The sequence below is a fragment of the Oncorhynchus nerka genome, linkage group LG3 (assembly GCF_034236695.1).
Source record: "Oncorhynchus nerka isolate Pitt River linkage group LG3, Oner_Uvic_2.0, whole genome shotgun sequence".
NCBI classification, from domain to species: Eukaryota; Metazoa; Chordata; class Actinopteri; order Salmoniformes; family Salmonidae; genus Oncorhynchus; species Oncorhynchus nerka.
The window spans coordinates 85513009-85536273 of record NC_088398.1 but is presented as its reverse complement, the minus strand read 5'-3'; the positions used below and the strand labels follow the sequence as shown (position 1 = coordinate 85536273).

At 43.0% G+C, this 23265-nt stretch overlaps 1 protein-coding gene across 3 annotated transcripts in view; it reads left to right on the top strand.

Annotated features, from left to right (window-relative positions):
• Positions 1-22855, top strand: part of LOC135570213 (T-cell-specific surface glycoprotein CD28-like) — a 104856-nt gene extending 82001 nt beyond the window's left edge. For all 3 annotated transcript variants that reach the window (XM_065016341.1, XM_065016336.1, XM_065016346.1), the window contains one exon: positions 20371-22855. In XM_065016341.1, the coding sequence (XP_064872413.1) occupies positions 20371-20478 (108 nt within the window). In that variant the 3' untranslated portion in view covers positions 20479-22855. The remainder of the gene's footprint in view (positions 1-20370) is intronic.
• Positions 22856-23265: the final 410 nt, after the last annotated feature.

The window sequence follows — 23265 nt, the reverse complement described above, 5'->3', positions numbered from 1 at the left end:
TGACAACAACATGTCAGACAGACAGACTGACAACAACATGTCAGACAGACAGACTGACAGCAACATGTCAGACAGACAGACTGACAGCAACATGTCAGACAGACAGACGGACAGCAACATGTCAGACAGACTGACAGCAACGTGTCAGACAGACTGACTGACAGCAACGTGACAGACAGACTGACAGCAACATGTCAGACAGACAGACTGACAGCAACATGTCAGAGAGACAGACTGACAGCAACATGTCAGACAGACAGACTGACAACAACATGTCAGACAGACAGACAGCAACGTACAACATGTCAGACAGACAGACAGACAGACAGAACATGTCAGACAGACTGACAGCAACGTGTCAGACAGACAGACTGACAGCAACATGTCAGACAGACTGACAGCAACGTGTCAGACAGACAGACAGCAACGTGTCAGACAGACAGACTGACAGCAACATGTCAGACAGACAGACTGACAGCAACATGTCAGACAGACAGACTGACAGCAACATGTCAGACAGACAGACTGACAGCAACATGTCAGACAGACTGACAGCAACATGTCAGACAGACTGACAGCAACGTGTCAGACAGACAGACTGACAGCAACATGTCAGACAGACTGACAGCAACATGTCAGACAGACAGACTGACAGCAACATGTCAGACAGACAGACTGACAGCAACATGTCAGACAGACAGACAGACAGACATGTCAGACAGACAGACAGACAGACAGAACATGTCAGACAGACTGACAGCAACATGTCAGACAGACTGACAGCAACGTGTCAGACAGACAGACTGACAGCAACATGTCAGACAGACAGACTGACAGCAACATGTCAGACAGACAGACTGACAGCAACATGTCAGACAGACAGACTGACAGCAACATGTCAGACAGACTGACAGCAACATGTCAGACAGACAGACTGACAGCAACGTGACAGACAGACTGACAGCAACATGTCAGACAGACAGACTGACAGCAACATGTCAGACAGACTGACAGCAACATGTCAGACAGACAGACTGACACAACATGTCAGACAGACAGACAGCAACACAACATGTCAGACAGACAGACAGACAACAGAACATGTCAGACAGACTGACAGCAACGTGTCAGACAGACAGACTGACAGCAACATGTCAGACAGACTGACAGCAACAGACAGACAGCAAGCAACGTGTCAGACAGACAGACTGACAGCAACATGTCAGACAGACAGACTGACAGCAACATGTCAGACAGACTGACTGACAGCAACATGTCAGACAGACAGACTGACAGCAACATGTCAGACAGACTGACAGCAACATGTCAGACAGACTGACAGCAACGTGTCAGACAGACTGACACAACATGTCGTGACAGACAGACTGACAGCAACATGTCAGACAGACAGACTGACAGCAACATGTCAGACAGACAGACTGACAACAACATGTCAGACAGACAGACACAGATGTCAGACAGACAGACAGACAGACAGCAACAGTCAGACAGACTGACAGCAGAACATGTCAGACAGACTGACAGCAACACAGTGACAGCAACGTGTCAGACAGACAGACTGACAGCAACATGTCAGACAGACTGACAGCAACGTGTCAGACAGACTGACAGCAACGTGTCAGACAGACAGACTGACAACAACATGTCAGACAGACAGACTGACAGCAACATGTCAGACAGACAGACTGACAGCAACATGTCAGACAGACAGACTGACAGCAACATGTCAGACAGTCAGACAGACTGACAGCAACATGTCAGACAGACAGACTGACAGCAACATGTCAGACAGACAGACTGACAGCAACATGTCAGACAGACAGACTGACAGCAACATGTCAGACAGACAGACTGACAGCAACATGTCAGACAGACAGTGACAGACAGACAGACTGACAGCAACGTGTCAGACAGACTGACAGCAACATGTCAGACAGACTGACAACAACAGACAGACAGACAGCAACATGTCAGACAGACAGACTGATAGGAACATGTCAGACAGACTGACAACAACATGTCAGACAGACTGACAGCAACATGTCAGACAGACTGACAGCAACATGTCAGACAGACTGACAGCAACGTGTCAGACAGACAGACTGACAGCAACGTGTCAGACAGACAGACTGACAGCAACATGTCAGACAGACTGACAGCAACATGTCAGACAGACAGACAGACAGCAACGTGTCAGACAGACAGACTGACAGCAACGTGTCAGACAGACAGACTGACAGCAACGTGTCAGACAGACAGACTGACAGCAACGTGTCAGACAGACAGACTGACAGCAACATGTCAGACAGACTGACAGCAACGTGTCAGACAGACAGACAGCAACATGTCAGACAGACTGACAGCAACATGTCAGACAGACAGACAGACAGCAACATGTCAGACAGACTGACAGACAGACTGACAGCAACATGTCAGACAGACAGACGGACAGCAACATGTCAGACAGACTGACAGCAACGTGTCAGACAGACTGACTGACAGCAACGTGACAGACAGACTGACAGCAACATGTCAGACAGACAGACTGACAGCAACATGTCAGACAGACAGACTGACAGCAACATGTCAGACAGACAGACTGACAACAACATGTCAGACAGACAGACAGCAACGTACAACATGTCAGACAGACAGACAGACAGACAGAACATGTCAGACAGACTGACAGCAACGTGTCAGACAGACAGACTGACAGCAACATGTCAGACAGACTGACAGCAACGTGTCAGACAGACAGACAGCAACGTGTCAGACAGACAGACTGACAGCAACATGTCAGACAGACAGACTGACAGCAACATGTCAGACAGACTGACTGACAACAACATGTCAGACAGACAGACTGACAGCAACATGTCAGACAGACTGACAGCAACATGTCAGACAGACTGACAGCAACGTGTCAGACAGACTGACTGACAGCAACGTGACAGACAGACTGACAGCAACATGTCAGACAGACAGACTGACAGCAACATGTCAGACAGACAGACTGACAACAACAGCAGACATGACAGCAACGTGCAACATGTCAGACAGACAGACAGACAGACAGAACATGTCAGACAGACTGACAGCAACATGTCAGACAGACTGACAGCAACGTGTCAGACAGACTGACAGCAACGTGTCAGACAGACAGACTGACAGCAACATGTCAGACAGACTGACAGCAACGTGTCAGACAGACAGACAGCAACGTGTCAGACAGACAGACTGACAGCAACATGTCAGACAGACAGACTGACAGCAACATGTCAGACAGACTGACTGACAACAACATGTCAGACAGACAGACTGACAACAACATGTCAGACAGACTGACAGCAACATGTCAGACAGACAGACTGACAACAACATGTCAGACAGACAGACTGACAACAACATGTCAGACAGACAGACTGACAGCAACATGTCAGACAGACAGACTGACAGCAACATGTCAGACAGACAGACTGACAGCAACATGTCAGACAGACAGACAGACAGACAGACAGCAACATGTCAGACAGACTGACAACAACGTGTCAGACAGACAGACAGCAACATGTCAGACAGACTGACAGCAACATGTCAGACAGACTGACAACAACATGTCAGACAGACTGACAACAACATGTCAGACAGACTGACAGCAACATGACAGACAGACTGACAGCAACGTGTCAGACAGACAGACTGACAGCAACGTGTCAGACAGACAGACTGACAGCAACATGTCAGACAGACTGACAGCAACATGTCAGACAGACAGACAGACAGCAACGTGTCAGACAGACAGACTGACAGCAACGTGTCAGACAGACAGACTGACAGCAACGTGTCAGACAGACAGACTGACAGCAACGTGTCAGACAGACAGACAGACAGACTGACAGACATGTGACAGACTGACAGCAACGTGTCAGACAGACAGACAGCAACATGTCAGACAGACTGACAGCAACATGTCAGACAGACAGACTGACAACATGTCAACAGATGTCACGTGTCAGACAGACAGACAGACAGCAACATGTCAGACAGACTGACAGCAACGTGTCAGACAGACAGACCACAACGTGTCAGACAGACAGACTGACAGCAACATGTCAGACAGACTGACAGCAATCTGTCAGACAGACACTGACAGCAACATGTCAGACAGACTGACAGCAACATGTCAGACAGACAGACAGCAACATGTCAGACAGACAGACAACATGTCAGACAGACTGACAGCAACGTGTCAGACAGACAGACTGACAGCAACATGTCAGACAGACAGCAACATGTCAGACAGACAGACAGACAGACAGCAACATGTCAGACAGACTGACAGCAACATGTCAGACAGACAGACAGACAGACAGCAACATGTCAGACAGACAGACAGACAGACAGACAGCAACATGTCAGACAGACAGACAGACAGACAGCAACATGTCAGACAGACAGACTGACAGCAACATGTCAGACAGACAGACTGACAGCAACATGTCAGACAGACTGACAGCAACATGTCAGACAGACTGACAGCAACGTGTCAGACAGACTGACAGCAACGTGTCAGACAGACAGACTGACAGCAACATGTCAGACAGACTGACAGCAACATGTCAGACAGACAGACTGACAGCAACATGTCAGACAGACAGACTGACAGCAACATGTCAGACAGACAGACTGACAGCAACATGTCAGACAGACAGACTGACAACAACATGTCAGACAGACAGACAGCAACATGTCAGACAGACTGACAGCAACATGTCAGACAGACAGACAACATGTCAGACAACAACATGTCAGACAGACAGACTGACAGCAACATGTCAGACAGACAGACTGACAGCAACATGTCAGACAGACAGACTGACAGCAACATGTCAGACAGACTGACAGCAACGTGTCAGACAGACTGACTGACAGCAACGTGACAGACAGACTGACAGCAACATGTCAGACAGACAGACTGACAGCAACATGTCAGAGAGACAGACTGACAGCAACATGTCAGACAGACAGACTGACAACAACATGTCAGACAGACAGACAGCAACGTGCAACATGTCAGACAGACAGACAGACAGACAGAACATGTCAGACAGACTGACAGCAACATGTCAGACAGACTGACAGCAACGTGTCAGACAGACTGACAGCAACGTGTCAGACAGACAGACTGACAGCAACGTGTCAGACAGACTGACAGCAACATGTCAGACAGACAGACAGCAACGTGTCAGACAGACAGACAGCAACATGTCAGACAGACAGACTGACAACAACGTGTCAGACAGACTGACAGCAACATGTCAGACAGACTGACAGCAACATGTCAGACAGACTGACAACAACATGTCAGACAGACTGACAACAACATGTCAGACAGACAGCAACTGACAGACAGACACAGCAATGTCAGACAGACAGACTGACAGCAACATGTCAGACAGACAGACTGACAGCAACATGTGTCAGCAACAGACAGACAGACAGCAACATGTCAGACAGACTGACAGCAACATGTCAGACAGACAGACTGACAGCAACGTGTCAGACAGACAGACTGACAGCAACATGTCAGACAGACTGACAGCAACATGTCAGACAGACTGACAGCAACATGTCAGACAGACTGACAGCAACATGTCAGACAGACAGACTGACAGCAACGTGTCAGACAGACAGACTGACAGCAACATGTCAGACAGACAGACTGACAGCAACATGTCAGACAGACTGACAGCAACATGACAGACAGACTGACAGCAACATGTCAGACAGACTGACAGCAACGTGTCAGACAGACAGACTGACAGCAACGTGTCAGACAGACAGACTGACAGCAACATGTCAGACAGACTGACAGCAACGTGTCAGACAGACAGACAGCAACATGTCAGACAGACTGACAGCAACATGTCAGACAGACAGACTGACAGCAACATGTCAGACAGACAGACTGACAGCAACATGTCAGACAGACTGACAGACTGACAGACTGACAGCAACGTGTCAGACAGACAGACTGACAGCAACATGTCAGACAGACTGACAGCAACGTGTCAGACAGACAGACTGACAGCAACGTGTCAGACAGACTGACAGACTGACAGACTGACAGCAACGTGTCAGACAGACAGACTGACAGCAACATGTCAGACAGACTGACAGCAACATGTCAGACAGACTGACAGCAACATGTCAGACAGACAGACAGACAGCAACGTGTCAGACAGACTGACAGCAACGTGTCAGACAGACAGACTGCAACATGTCAGACAACGTGACAGACAGACAGACAGCAACATGTCAGACAGACTGACAGCAACATGTCAGACAGACAGACTGACAGACAGCAACATGTCAGACAGACAGACAGACAGACAGCAACATGTCAGACAGACAGACAGACAGACAGACAGCAACATGTCAGACAGACAGACAGACGGACAGCAACATGTCAGACAGACAGACAGACAGACAGCAACATGTCAGACAGACTGACAGCAACATGTCAGACAGACTGACAGCAACGTGTCAGACAGACTGACAGCAACGTGTCAGACAGACAGACTGACAGCAACATGTCAGACAGACTGACAGCAACGTGTCAGACAGACAGACTGACAGCAACATGTCAGACAGACAGACTGACAGCAACATGTCAGACAGACTGACTGACAACAACATGTCAGACAGACAGACTGACAACAACATGTCAGACAGACTGACAGCAACATGTCAGACAGACTGACAGCAACATGTCAGACAGACAGACTGACAACAACATGTCAGACAGACAGACTGACAACAACATGTCAGACAGACAGACTGACAGCAACATGTCAGACAGACAGACTGACAGCAACATGTCAGACAGACAGACTGACAGCAACATGTCAGACAGACTGACAGCAACGTGTCAGACAGACTGACTGACAGCAACGTGACAGACAGACTGACAGCAACATGTCAGACAGACAGACTGACAGCAACATGTCAGACAGACTGACAGCAACATGTCAGACAGACAGACTGACAACAACATGTCAGACAGACAGACAGCAACGTGCAACATGTCAGACAGACAGACAGACAGACAGAACATGTCAGACAGACTGACAGCAACATGTCAGACAGACTGACAGCAACGTGTCAGACAGACTGACAGCAACGTGTCAGACAGACAGACTGACAGCAACGTGTCAGACAGACAGACAGCAACGTGTCAGACAGACAGACAGCAACGTGTCAGACAGACAGACAGCAACATGTCAGACAGACTGACAACAACGTGTCAGACAGACAGACAGCAACATGTCAGACAGACTGACAGCAACATGTCAGACAGACTGACAACAACATGTCAGACAGACTGACAGCAACATGTCAGACAGACAGACTGACAGCAACATGTCAGACAGACAGACTGACAGCAACATGTCAGACAGACAGACTGACAGCAACGTGTCAGACAGACAGACTGACAGCAACATGTCAGACAGACTGACAGCAACATGTCAGACAGACAGACAGCAACATGTCAGACAGACTGACAGCAACATGTCAGACAGACAGACTGACAGCAACGTGTCAGACAGACAGACTGACAGCAACGTGTCAGACAGACAGACTGACAGCAACATGTCAGACAGACTGACAGCAACATGTCAGACAGACTGACAGCAACATGACAGACAGACTGACAGCAACGTGTCAGACAGACAGACTGACAGCAACATGTCAGACAGACAGACTGACAGCAACATGTCAGACAGACTGACAGCAACGTGTCAGACAGACAGAGACAACAACATGTCAGACAGACTGACAGCAACGTGTCAGACAGACTGACAGCAACGTGTCAGACAGACAGACTGACAACAACATGTCAGACAGACTGACAGCAACGTGTCAGACAGACAGACAGACAGCAACGTGTCAGACAGACAGACTGACAGCAACATGTCAGACAGACTGACAGCAACATGTCAGACAGACAGACTGACAGCAACGTGTCAGACAGACAGACTGACAGCAACGTGTCAGACAGACTGACAGCAACGTGTCAGACAGACAGACTGACAGACAGACAGACAGACAGCAACATGTCAGACAGACTGACAGCAACGTGTCAGACAGACAGACAGACAGCAACATGTCAGACAGACTGACAGCAACGTGTCAGACAGACAGACTGACAGCAACATGTCAGACAGACAGACTGATAGCAACATGTCAGACAGACAGACAACAACATGTCAGACAGACTGACAGCAACATGTCAGACAGACAGACTGACAGCAACATGTCAGACAGACAGACTGACAGCAACATGTCAGACAGACTGACAGCAACATGTCAGACAGACAGACTGACAGCAACATGTCAGACAGAGACAGACAGCAACATGTCAGCAACAGACAGACAGACTGACAGCAACGTGTCAGACAGACAGACTGACAGCAACATGTCAGACAGACTGACAGCAACATGTCAGACAGACAGACTGACAGCAACATGTCAGACAGACAGACTGACAGCAACATGTCAGACAGACTGACTGACAACAACATGTCAGACAGACAGACTGACAACAACATGTCAGACAGACTGACAGCAACATGTCAGACAGACTGACAGCAACATGTCAGACAGACAGACTGACAGCAACATGTCAGACAGACAGACTGACAGCAACATGTCAGACAGACAGACTGACAGCAACATGTCAGACAGACTGACAGCAACGTGTCAGACAGACTGACTGACAGCAACGTGTCAGACAGACTGACAGCAACATGTCAGACAGACAGACTGACAGCAACACAGACAGACTGACAGCAACATGTCAGACAGACAGACTGACAACAACATGTCAGACAGACAGACAGCAACGTGCAACATGTCAGACAGACAGACAGACAGACAGAACATGTCAGACAGACTGACAGCAACATGTCAGACAGACTGACAGCAACGTGTCAGACAGACTGACAGCAACGTGTCAGACAGACAGACTGACAGCAACGTGTCAGACAGACAGACAGCAACGTGTCAGACAGACAGACAGCAACGTGTCAGACAGACAGACAGCAACATGTCAGACAGACTGACAACAACGTGTCAGACAGACAGACAGCAACATGTCAGACAGACTGACAGCAACATGTCAGACAGACTGACAACAACATGTCAGACAGACTGACAACAACATGTCAGACAGACTGACAGCAACATGACAGACAGACTGACAGCAACGTGTCAGACAGACAGACTGACAGCAACGTGTCAGACAGACAGACTGACAGCAACATGTCAGACAGACAGACTGACAGCAACATGTCAGACAGACTGACAGCAACATGTCAGACAGACTGACAGCAACATGTCAGACAGACAGACTGACAGCAACATGTCAGACAGACAGACTGACAGCAACATGTCAGACAGACTGACAGCAACATGACAGACAGACTGACAGACATGACAGACAGACAACGTGTCAGACAGACTGACAGCAACGTGTCAGACAGACAGACTGACAGCAACATGTCAGACAGACTGACAGCAACGTGTCAGACAGACAGACAGCAACATGTCAGACAGACTGACAGCAACATGTCAGACAGACAGACAGACAGCAACATGTCAGACAGACTGACAGACAGACTGACAACATGTCAGACAGACTGACAGCAACGTGTCAGACAGACTGACAGCAACGTGTCAGACAGACAGACTGACAGCAACATGTCAGACAGACTGACAGCAACGTGTCAGACAGACAGACCACAACGTGTCAGACAGACAGACTGACAGCAACATGTCAGACAGACTGACAGCAACGTGTCAGACAGACAGACTGACAGCAACATGTCAGACAGACAGACAGCAACATGTCAGACAGACTGACAGCAACATGTCAGACAGACAGACAGACAGACAGCAACGTGTCAGACAGACTGACAGCAACGTGTCAGACAGACAGACTGACAGCAACATGTCAGACAGACAGCAACATGTCAGACAGACAGACAGACAGACAGCAACATGTCAGACAGACTGACAGCAACATGTCAGACAGACAGACAGACAGACAGCAACATGTCAGACAGACAGACAGACAGACAGACAGCAACATGTCAGACAGACAGACAGACAGACAGACAGCAACATGTCAGACAGACAGACAGACGGACAGCAACATGTCAGACAGACAGACAGACAGACAGCAACATGTCAGACAGACTGACAGCAACATGTCAGACAGACTGACAGCAACGTGTCAGACAGACTGACAGCAACGTGTCAGACAGACAGACTGACAGCAACATGTCAGACAGACTGACAGCAACGTGTCAGACAGACAGACTGACAGCAACATGTCAGACAGACAGACTGACAGCAACATGTCAGACAGACTGACTGACAACAACATGTCAGACAGACAGACTGACAACAACATGTCAGACAGACTGACAGCAACATGTCAGACAGACTGACAGCAACATGTCAGACAGACAGACTGACAACAACATGTCAGACAGACAGACTGACAACAACATGTCAGACAGACAGACTGACAGCAACATGTCAGACAGACAGACTGACAGCAACATGTCAGACAGACAGACTGACAGCAACATGTCAGACAGACTGACAGCAACGTGTCAGACAGACAGACTGACAGCAACGTGTCAGACAGACAGACAGCAACGTGTCAGACAGACAGACAGCAACGTGTCAGACAGACAGACAGCAACATGTCAGACAGACTGACAACAACGTGTCAGACAGACAGACAGCAACATGTCAGACAGACTGACAGCAACATGTCAGACAGACTGACAACAACATGTCAGACAGACTGACAACAACATGTCAGACAGACTGACAGCAACATGACAGACAGACTGACAGCAACGTGTCAGACAGACAGACTGACAGCAACGTGTCAGACAGACAGACTGACAGCAACATGTCAGACAGACAGACTGACAGCAACGTGTCAGACAGACAGACAGCAACATGTCAGACAGACTGACAGCAACATGTCAGACAGACAGACAGACAGCAACGTGTCAGACAGACAGACTGACAGCAACGTGTCAGACAGACAGACTGACAGCAACATGTCAGACAGACTGACAGCAACATGACAGACAGACTGACAGCAACATGACAGACTGACTGACAGCAACGTGTCAGACAGACAGACTGACAGCAACGTGTCAGACAGACAGACTGACAGCAACATGTCAGACAGACTGACAGCAACGTGTCAGACAGACAGACAGCAACATGTCAGACAGACTGACAGCAACATGTCAGACAGACAGACAGACAGCAACATGTCAGACAGACTGACAGACAGACTGACAACATGTCAGACAGACTGACAGCAACGTGTCAGACAGACTGACAGCAACGTGTCAGACAGACAGACTGACAGCAACATGTCAGACAGACTGACAGCAACGTGTCAGACAGACAGACCACAATGTGTCAGACAGACAGACTGACAGCAACATGTCAGACAGACTGACAGCAACGTGTCAGACAGACAGACTGACAGCAACGTGTCAGACAGACAGACAGCAACATGTCAGACAGACTGACAGGAACATGTCAGACAGACAGACAGACAGACAGCAACGTGTCAGACAGACTGACAGCAACGTGTCAGACAGACAGACTGACAGCAACATGTCAGACAGACAGCAACATGTCAGACAGACAGACAGACAGACAGCAACATGTCAGACAGACTGACAGCAACATGTCAGACAGACAGACAGACAGACAGACAGACAGACAGCAACATGTCAGACAGACAGACAGACAGACAGACAGACAGCAACATGTCAGACAGACAGACAGACAGACAGCAACATGTCAGACAGACGGACAGACGGACAGCAACATGTCAGACAGACAGACAGACAGACAGCAACATGTCAGACAGACTGACAGCAACATGTCAGACAGACTGACAGCAACGTGTCAGACAGACTGACAGCAACGTGTCAGACAGACAGACTGACAGCAACATGTCAGACAGACTGACAGCAACGTGTCAGACAGACTGACTGACAGCAACATGTCAGACAGACTGACAGCAACATGACAGACAGACAGACTGACAGCAACTTGTCAGACAGACAGACAACAACATGACAGACAGACTGACAGCAACGTGTCAGACAGACAGACAGCAACATGTCAGACAGACAGACAGCAACATGTCAGACAGACTGACAGCAACATGTCAGACAGACAGACAACAACATGTCAGACAGACAGACTGACAGCAACGTGTCAGACAGACTGACTGACAGCAACATGACAGACAGACTGACAACAACGTGTCAGACAGACAGACTGACAGCAACGTGTCAGACAGACAGACTGACAGCAACATGTCAGACAGACTGACAGCAACATGTCAGACAGACAGACTGACATCAACATGTCAGACAGACTGACAGCAACATGTCAGACAGACAGACTGACAGCAACATGTCAGACAGACTGACAGCAACATGTCAGACAGACTGACAGCAACGTGTCAGACAGACAGACAGCAACATGTCAGACAGACTGACAGCAACATGTCAGACAGACAGACAACAACATGTCAGACAGACAGACTGACAACAACATGTCAGACAGACAGACTGACAGCAACATGTCAGACAGACTGATAACAACGTGTCAGACAGACAGACTGACAACAACATGTCAGACAGACAGACTGACAGCAACATGTCAGACAGACAGACAACAACGTGTCAGACAGACAGACTGACAACAACATGTCAGACAGACAGACTGACAGCAACATGTCAGACAGACTGATAACAACATGTCAGACAGACTGACAGCAACATGACAGACAGACTGACAGCAACATGTCAGACAGACTGATAACAATATGTCAGACAGACTGACAGCAACGTGTCAGACAGACAGACTGACAGCAACGATGGTAATGTATGTATAGATGACCCTGTATTCTGATGGTAATGTATGTATAGATGACCCTGTATTCTGATGGTAATGTATGTATAGATGACCCTGTATTCTGATGGTAATGTATGTATAGATGACCCTGTATTCTGATGGTAATGTATGTATAGTATGTATAGATGACCCTGTATTCTGATGGTAATGTATGTATAGTATGTATAGATGACCCTGTATTCTGATGGTAATGTATGTATAGATGACCCTGTATTCTGATGATAATGTATGTATAGTATGTATAGATGACCCTGTATTCTGACAGTAATGTATGTATAGTATGTATAGATGACCCTGTATTCTGATGGTAATGTATGTATAGATGACCCTGTATTCTGATGGTAATGTATGTATAGTATGTATTGATGACACTGTATTCTGATGGTAATGTATGTATTTATGACCCTGTATTCTGATGGTAATGTATGTATAGTATGTATAGATGACCCTGTATTCTGACAGTAATGTATGTATAGATGACCCTGTATTCTGATGGTAATGTATGTATAGATGACCCTGTATTCTGATGGTAATGTATGTATAGTATGTATTGATGACACTGTATTCTGATGGTAATGTATGTATAGTATGTATAGATGACCCTGTATTCTGATGGTAATGTATGTATTTATGACCCTGTATTCTGATGGTAATGTAGGTATAGTATGTATAGATGACCCTGTATTCTGATGGTAATGTATGTATAGATGACCCTGTATTCTGATGGTAATGTAGGTATAGTATGTATAGATGACCCTGTATTCTGATGGTAATGTATGTATAGTATGTATAGATGACCCTGTATTCTGATGGTAATGTATGTATAGATGACCCTGTATTCTGATGGTAATGTATGTATAGATGACCCTGTATTCTGATGATAATGTATGTATAGTATGTATAGATGACCCTGTATTCTGATGGTAATGTATGTATAGATGACCCTGTATTCTGATGGTAATGTATGTATAGATGACCCTGTATTCTGATGGTAATGTATGTATAGATGACCCTGTATTCTGATGGTAATGTATGTATAGATGACCCTGTATTCTGATGGTAATGTATGTATTTATGACCCTGTATTCTGATGGTAATGTATGTATAGATGACCCTGTATTCTGATGGTAATGTATGTATAGTATGTATAGATGACCCTGTATTCTGATGGTAATGTATGTATAGATGACCCTGTATTCTGATGGTAATGTATGTATAGTATGTATAGATGACACTGTATTCTGATGGTAATGTATGTATAGTATGTATAGATGACCCTGTATTCTGACAGTAATGTATGTATAGATGACCCTGTATTCTGATGGTAATGTATGTATAGTATGTATAGATTACCCTGTATTCTGATGGTAATGTATGTATAGTATGTATAGATGACCCTGTATTCTGATGGTAATGTATGTATAGATGACCCTGTATTCTGATGGTAATGTATGTATAGATGACCCTGTATTCTGATGGTAATGTAGGTATAGTATGTATAGATGACCCTGTATTCTGATGGTAATGTATGTATAGTATGTATAGATGACCCTGTATTCTGATGGTAATGTATGTATAGATGACCCTGTATTCTGATGGTAATGTATGTATAGATGACCCTGTATTCTGATGGTAATGTAGGTATAGTATGTATAGATGACCCTGTATTCTGATGGTAATGTATGTATAGATGACCCTGTATTCTGATGGTAATGTATGTATAGTATGTATAGATGACCCTGTATTCTGATGGTAATGTATGTATAGTATGTATAGATGACCCTGTATTCTGACAGTAATGTATGTATAGTATGTATAGATGACCCTGTATTCTGATGGTAATGTATGTATAGATGACCCTGTATTCTGACAGTAATGTATGTATAGTATGTATAGATGACCCTGTATTCTGATGGTAATGTATGTATAGATGACCCTGTATTCTGATGGTAATGTATGTATAGTATGTATAGATGACCCTGTATTCTGATGGTAATGTAGGTATAGATGACCCTGTATTCTGATGGTAATGTATGTATTTATGACCCTGTATTCTGATGGTAATGTATGTATAGTATGTATAGATGACCCTGTATTCTGATGGTAATGTATGTATAGATGACCCTGTATTCTGACAGTAATGTATGAATAGTATGTATTGATGACCCTGTATTCTGATGGTAATGTATGTATAGATGACCCTGTATTCTGATGGTAATGTATGTATAGATGACCCTGTATTCTGATGGTAATGTATGTATAGTATGTATAGATGACCCTGTATTCTGATGGTAATGTATGTATAGATGACCCTGTATTCTGACAGTAATGTATGAATAGTATGTATTGATGACCCTGTATTCTGATGGTAATGTATGTATAGATGACCCTGTATTCTGATGGTAATGTATGTATAGATGACCCTGTATTCTGATGATAATGTATGTATAGTATGTATAGATGACCCTGTATTCTGATGGTAATGTATGTATAGATGACCCTGTATTCTGACAGTAATGTATGAATAGTATGTATTGATGACCCTGTATTCTGATGGTAATGTATGTATAGATGACCCTGTATTCTGATGGTAATGTATGTATAGATAACCCTGTATTCTGATGGTAATGTATGTATAGTATGTATAGATGACCCTGTATTCTGATGGTAATGTATGTATAGTATGTATAGATGACCCTGTATTCTGATGGTAATGTATGTATAGTATGTATAGATGACCCTGTATTCTGATGGTAATGTATGTATAGATGACCCTGTATTCTGATGGTAATGTATGTATAGATGACCCTGTATTCTGATGGTAATGTATGTATAGTATGTATAGATGACCCTGTATTCTGATGGTAATGTATGTATAGTATGTATAGATGACACTGTATTCTGATGGTAATGTATGTATTTATGACCCTGTATTCTGATGGTAATGTATGTATAGTATGTATAGATGACCCTGTATTCTGATGATAATGTATGTATAGATGACCCTGTATTCTGATGGTAATGTATGTATAGTATGTATTGATGACCCTGTATTCTGATGGTAATGTATGTATAGATGACCCTGTATTCTGATGGTAATGTATGTATAGTATGTATAGATGACCCTGTATTCTGATGGTAATGTATGTATAGATGACCCTGTATTCTGATGGTAATGTATGTATAGATGACCCTGTATTCTGATGGTAATGTATGTATAGATGACCCTGTATTCTGATGGTAATGTATGTATAGTATGTATAGATGACCCTGTATTCTGATGGTAATGTATGTATAGCTGACCCTGTATTCTGATGGTAATGTATGTATAGTATGTATAGATGACCCTGTATTCTGATGGTAATGTATGTATAGATGACCCTGTATTCTGATGGTAATGTATGTATAGTATGTATAGATGACCCTGTATTCTGATGGTAATGTATGTATAGTATGTATAGATGACCCTGTATTCTGATGGTAATGTATGTATAGATGACCCTGTATTCTGATGGTAATGTAGGTATAGTATGTATAGATGACCCTGTATTCTGATGGTAATGTATGTATAGTATGTATAGATGACCCTGTATTCTGATGGTAATGTATGTATAGATGACCCTGTATTCTGATGGTAATGTATGTATAGATGACCCTGTATTCTGATGGTAATGTATGTATAGATGACCCTGTATTCTGATGGTAATGTATGTATAGATGACCCTGTATTCTGATGGTAATGTATGTATAGTATGTATAGATGACCCTGTATTCTGATGGTAATGTATGTATAGTATGTATAGATGACCCTGTATTCTGATGGTAATGTATGTATAGTATGTATAGATGACCCTGTATTCTGATGGTAATGTATGTATAGATGACCCTGTATTCTGATGGTAATGTATGTATAGTATGTATAGATGACCCTGTATTCTGATGGTAATGTATGTATAGATGACCCTGTATTCTGATGGTAATGTATGTATAGATGACCCTGTATTCTGATGGTAATGTATGTATAGATGACCCTGTATTCTGATGGTAATGTATGTATAGATGACCCTGTATTCTGATGGTAATGTATGTATAGATGACCCTGTATTCTGATGGTAATGTATGTATAGATGACCCTGTATTCTGATGGTAATGTATGTATAGTATGTATAGATTACCCTGTATTCTGATGGTAATGTATGTATAGTATGTATAGATGACCCTGTATTCTGATGGTAATGTATGTATAGATGACCCTGTATTCTGATGGTAATGTAGGTATAGTATGTATAGATGACCCTGTATTCTGATGGTAATGTATGTATAGATGACCCTGTATTCTGATGGTAATGTATGTATAGATGACCCTGTATTCTGATGGTAATGTATGAATAGTATGTATAGATGACCCTGTATTCTGATGGTAATGTAGGTATAGTATGTATAGATGACCCTGTATTCTGATGGTAATGTATGTATAGATGACCCTGTATTCTGATGGTAATGTATGTATAGTATGTATAGATGACCCTGTATTCTGATGGTAATGTATGTATAGTATGTATAGATGACCCTGTATTCTGATGGTAATGTATGTATAGATGACCCTGTATTCTGATGGTAATGTAGGTATAGTATGTATAGATGACCCTGTATTCTGATGGTAATGTATGTATAGATGACCCTGTATTCTGATGGTAATGTATGTATAGATGACCCTGTATTCTGATGGTAATGTATGAATAGTATGTATAGATGACCCTGTATTCTGATGGTAATGTAGGTATAGTATGTATAGATGACCCTGTATTCTGATGGTAATGTATGTATAGATGACCCTGTATTCTGATGGTAATGTATGTATAGATGACCCTGTATTCTGATGGTAATGTAGGTATAGTATGTATAGATGACCCTGTATTCTGATGGTAATGTATGTATAGATGACCCTGTATTCTGATGGTAATGTATGTATAGATGACCCTGTATTCTGATGGTAATGTATGAATAGTATGTATAGATGACCCTGTATTCTGATGGTAATGTAGGTATAGTATGTATAGATGACCCTGTATTCTGATGGTAATGTATGTATAGATGACCCTGTATTCTGATGGTAATGTATGTATAGTATGTATAGATGACCCTGTATTCTGATGGTAATGTAGGTATAGTATGTATAGATGACCCTGTTTTCTGATGGTAATGTATGTATAGATGACCCTGTATTCTGATGGTAATGTATGTATAGATGACCCTGTATTCTGATGGTAATGTATGTATAGTATGTATAGATGACCCTGTATTCTGATGGTAATGTATGTATAGATGACCCTGTATTCTGATGGTAATGTATGTATAGATGACCCTGTATTCTGATGGTAATGTATGTATAGATGACCCTGTATTCTGACAGTAATGTATGTATAGATGACCCTGTATTCTGATGGTAATGTATGTATAGATGACCCTGTATTCTGATGGTAATGTATGTATAGTATGTATAGATGACCCTGTATTCTGATGGTAATGTATGTATAGATGACCCTGTATTCTGATGGTAATGTATGTATAGATGACCCTGTATTCTGATGGTAATGTATGTATAGATGACCCTGTATTCTGATGGTAATGTATGTATAGTATGTATAGATGACCCTGTATTCTGATGGTAATGTAGGTATAGTATGTATAGATGACCCTGTTTTCTGATGGTAATGTATGTATAGATGACCCTGTATTCTGATGGTAATGTATGTATAGATGACCCTGTATTCTGATGGTAATGTATGTATAGTATGTATAGATGACCCTGTATTCTGATGGTAATGTATGTATAGATGACCCTGTATTCTGATGGTAATGTATGTATAGTATGTATAGATGACCCTGTATTCTGATGGTAATGTATGTATAGATGACCCTGTATTCTGACAGTAATGTATGTATAGATGACCCTGTATTCTGATGGTAATGTATGTATAGATGACCCTGTATTCTGATGGTAATGTATGTATAGTATGTATAGATGACCCTGTATTCTGATGGTAATGTATGTATAGATGACCCTGTATTCTGATGGTAATGTATGTATAGATGACCCTGTATTCTGATGGTAATGTAGGTATAGTATGTATAGATGACCCTGTTTTCTGATGGTAATGTATGTATAGATGACCCTGTATTCTGATGGTAATGTATGTATAGTATGTATAGATGACCCTGTATTCTGATGGTAATGTATGTATAGATGACCCTGTATTCTGATGGTAATGTATGTATAGATGACCCTGTATTCTGATGGTAATGTATGTATTTATGACCCTGTATTCTGATGGTAATGTAGGTATAGTATGTATAGATGACCCTGTTTTCTGATGGTAATGTATGTATAGATGACCCTGTATTCTGATGGTAATGTATGTATAGTATGTATAGATGACCCTGTATTCTGATGGTAATGTATGTATAGATGACCCTGTATTCTGATGGTAATGTATGTATAGATGACCCTGTATTCTGATGGTAATGTATGTATAGATGACCCTGTATTCTGACAGTAATGTATGTATAGATGACCCTGTATTCTGATGGTAATGTATGTATAGTATGTATAGATGACCCTGTATTCTGATGGTAATGTATGTATTTATGACCCTGTATTCTGATGGTAATGTATGTATAGTATGTATAGATGACCCTGTATTCTGATGGTAATGTATGTATAGTATGTATAGCTGACCCTGTATTCTGATGGTAATGTATGTATAGATGACCCTGTATTCTGATGGTAATGTATGTATAGTATGTATAGATGACCCTGTATTCTGATGGTAATGTATGTATAGATGACCCTGTATTCTGATGGTAATGTATGTATAGATGACCCTGTATTCTGATGGTAATGTATGTATAGATGACCCTGTATTCTGATGGTAATGTATGTATAGTATGTATAGATGACCCTGTATTCTGATGGTAATGTATGTATAGTATGTATAGATGACCCTGTATTCTGATGGTAATGTATGTATAGTATGTATAGATGACCCTGTATTCTGATGGTAATGTATGTATAGATGACCCTGTATTCTGATGGTAATGTATGTATAGATGACCCTGTATTCTGATGGTAATGTATGTATAGTATGTATAGATGACCCTGTATTCTGATGGTAATGTATGTATAGATGACCCTGTATTCTGATGGTAATGTATGTATAGTATGTATAGATGACCCTGTATTCTGATGGTAATGTATGTATAGCTGACCCTGTATTCTTCTATTACTAATGGGTTGATATCTTTTTTCCTCAGAGGAAGCTGAAGAAGGAAGTGTCTGCTCAGAGTACATACCTGAACATAAAGCTAGGAGAGAAGAGAGTTCCTCAGAGAGTCCAGTATCCAGTCACCGGAAGGTTCTGACGCTGACCTTCCTAAGGCAGTGTGTGCACTACTAGAATGGCTTCATACTGCATTGGAACGGCTTCATACTGCATTAGAATGGCTTCATACTGCATTGGAACGGCTTCATACTGCATTAGAATGGCTTCACGATGCATTGGAACGGCTTCACGATGCATTGGAACGGCTTCACGATGCATTGGAACGGCTTCATACTGCATTGGAACGGCTTCATACTGCATTAGAACGGCTTCATACTGCATTAGAACGGCTTGATACTGCATTAGAACGGCTTCATACTGCATTGGAATGGCTTCATACTGCATTAGAACTGTTTCATACTGCATTAAAACGGCTTCATACTGCATTGGAACGGCTTCATACTGCATTAGAACTGTTTCATACTGCATTAGAACGGCTTCATACTGCATTGGAATGGCTTCATACTGCATTAGAACTGTTTCATACTGCATTAAAACGGCTTCATACTGCATTGGAACGGCTTCATACTGCATTAGAACTGTTTCATACTGCATTAGAACTGTTTCATACTGCATTAGAACGGCTTCATACTGCATTAGAACTGTTTCATACTGCATTAGAACTGTTTCATACTGCATTGGAATGGCTTCATACTGCATTAGAACTGTTTCATACTGCATTAGAACGGCTTCATACTGCATTAGAACTGTTTCATACTGCATTAGAACTGTTTCATACTGCATTAGAACTGTTTCATACTGCATTAGAACGGCTTCATACTGCATTAGAACTGTTTCATACTGCATTAGAACTGTTTCATACTGCATTGGAATGGCTTCATACTGCATTAGAACTGTTTCATACTGCATTAGAACGGCTTCATACTGCATTAGAACTGTTTCATACTGCATTAGAACGGCTTCATACTGCATTAGAATGGCTTCATACTGCATTGGAATGGCTTCATACTGCATTAGAACTGTTTCATACTGCATTAGAACTGTTTCATACTGCATTGGAACGGCTTCATACTGCATTAGAACGGCTTCATACTGCATTAGAACTGTTTCATACTGCATTGGAACGGCTTCATACTGCATTAGAATGGCTTCATACTGCATTGGAACTGTTTCATACTGCATTAGAACTGTTTCATACTGCATTAGAACTGTTTCATACTGCATTGGAACTGTTTCATACTGCATTAGAACGGCTTCAGAATACATTATTCTTACAGGCTTTAAGTAAAGTTTCACCAATCAGGATGTTTGTATTAAAGGGTGTTGACCGACACTGTATAATCTCTGTGTTGACTGCCTCCCTATTGGTTAATGCTTTGTATAATCTCTGTGTTGACTGCCTCCCTATTGGTTAATGCTTTGTATAATCTCTGTGTTGACTGCCTCCCTATTGGTTAATGCTTTGTATAATCTCTGTGTTGACTGCCTCCCTATTGGTTAATGCTTTGTATAATCTCTGTGTTGACTGCCTCCCTATTGGTTAATGCTTTGTATAATCTCTGTGTTGACTGCCTCCCTATTGGTTAATGCTTTGTATAATCTCTGTGTTGACTGCCTCCCTATTGGTTAATGCTTTATATAATCTCTGTGTTGACTGCCTCCCTATTGGTTAATGCTTTGTATAATCTCTGTGTTGACTGCCTCCCTATTGGTTAATGCTTTGTATAATCTCTGTGTTGACTGCCTCCCTATTGGTTAATGCTTTGTATAATCTCTGTGTTGACTGCCTCCCTATTGGTTAATGCTTTGTATAATCTCTGTGTTGACTGCCTCCCTATTGGTTAATGCTTTGTATAATCTCTGTGTTGACTGCCTCCCTATTGGTTAATGCTTTGTATAATCTCTGTGTTGACTGCCTCCCTATTGGTTAATGCTTTGTATAATCTCTGTGTTGACTGCCTCCCTATTGGTTAATGCTTTGTATAATCTCTGTGTTGACTGCCTCCCTATTGGTTAATGCTTTGTATAATCTCTGTGTTGACTGCCTCCCTATTGGTTAATGCTTTATATAATCTCTGTGTTGACTGCCTCCCTATTGGTTAATGCTTTGTATAATCTCTGTGTTGACTGCCTCCCTATTGGTTAATGCTTTGTATAATCTCTGTGTTGACTGCCTCCCTATTGGTTAATGCTTTGTATAATCTCTGTGTTGACTGCCTCCCTATTGGTTAATGCTTTGTATAATCTCTGTGTTGACTGCCTCCCTATTGGTTAATGCTTTGTATAATCTCTGTGTTGACTGCCTCCCTATTGGTTAATGCTTTGTATAATCTCTGTGTTGACTGCCTCCCTATTGGTTAATGCTTTGTATAATCTCTGTGTTAACTGCCTCCCTATTGGTTAATGCTTTGTACGAAGCTGTTTGTGTTTCAAAAGTAAAGGAAGGAGAAAGTTCACGTGAGTTTCACTTCTTACCCTCACGTTAGGCCCTCACCACACGTTCTTCCTGACATGCCAGGGCTCACGCTCAAATGGCACCCTATTCCCTATGTAGTGCACTACTGTTGACCAGGGTGCATATGGGCTCTGGTCTAAAGTAGTGCACTATAATATAGGGAATAGGGTGCCATTTGGGACCCCGCCGAGACATTTTCACACCTATTCTAGGAAATCAAAGATCATGTCTACTGCGCATCACTGAGCAGTTTCACACAACCTCACATACTGCAACCACACATAAATATTGAGTGAGTGATGGATGGTAAATATGTGGATAATCCCTCATTAAAATGGCACTCTGTTCCATTAATAGGGCACTACTTTTATCCATAAATAGGGCACTACTTTTATCCATAAATAGGGCACT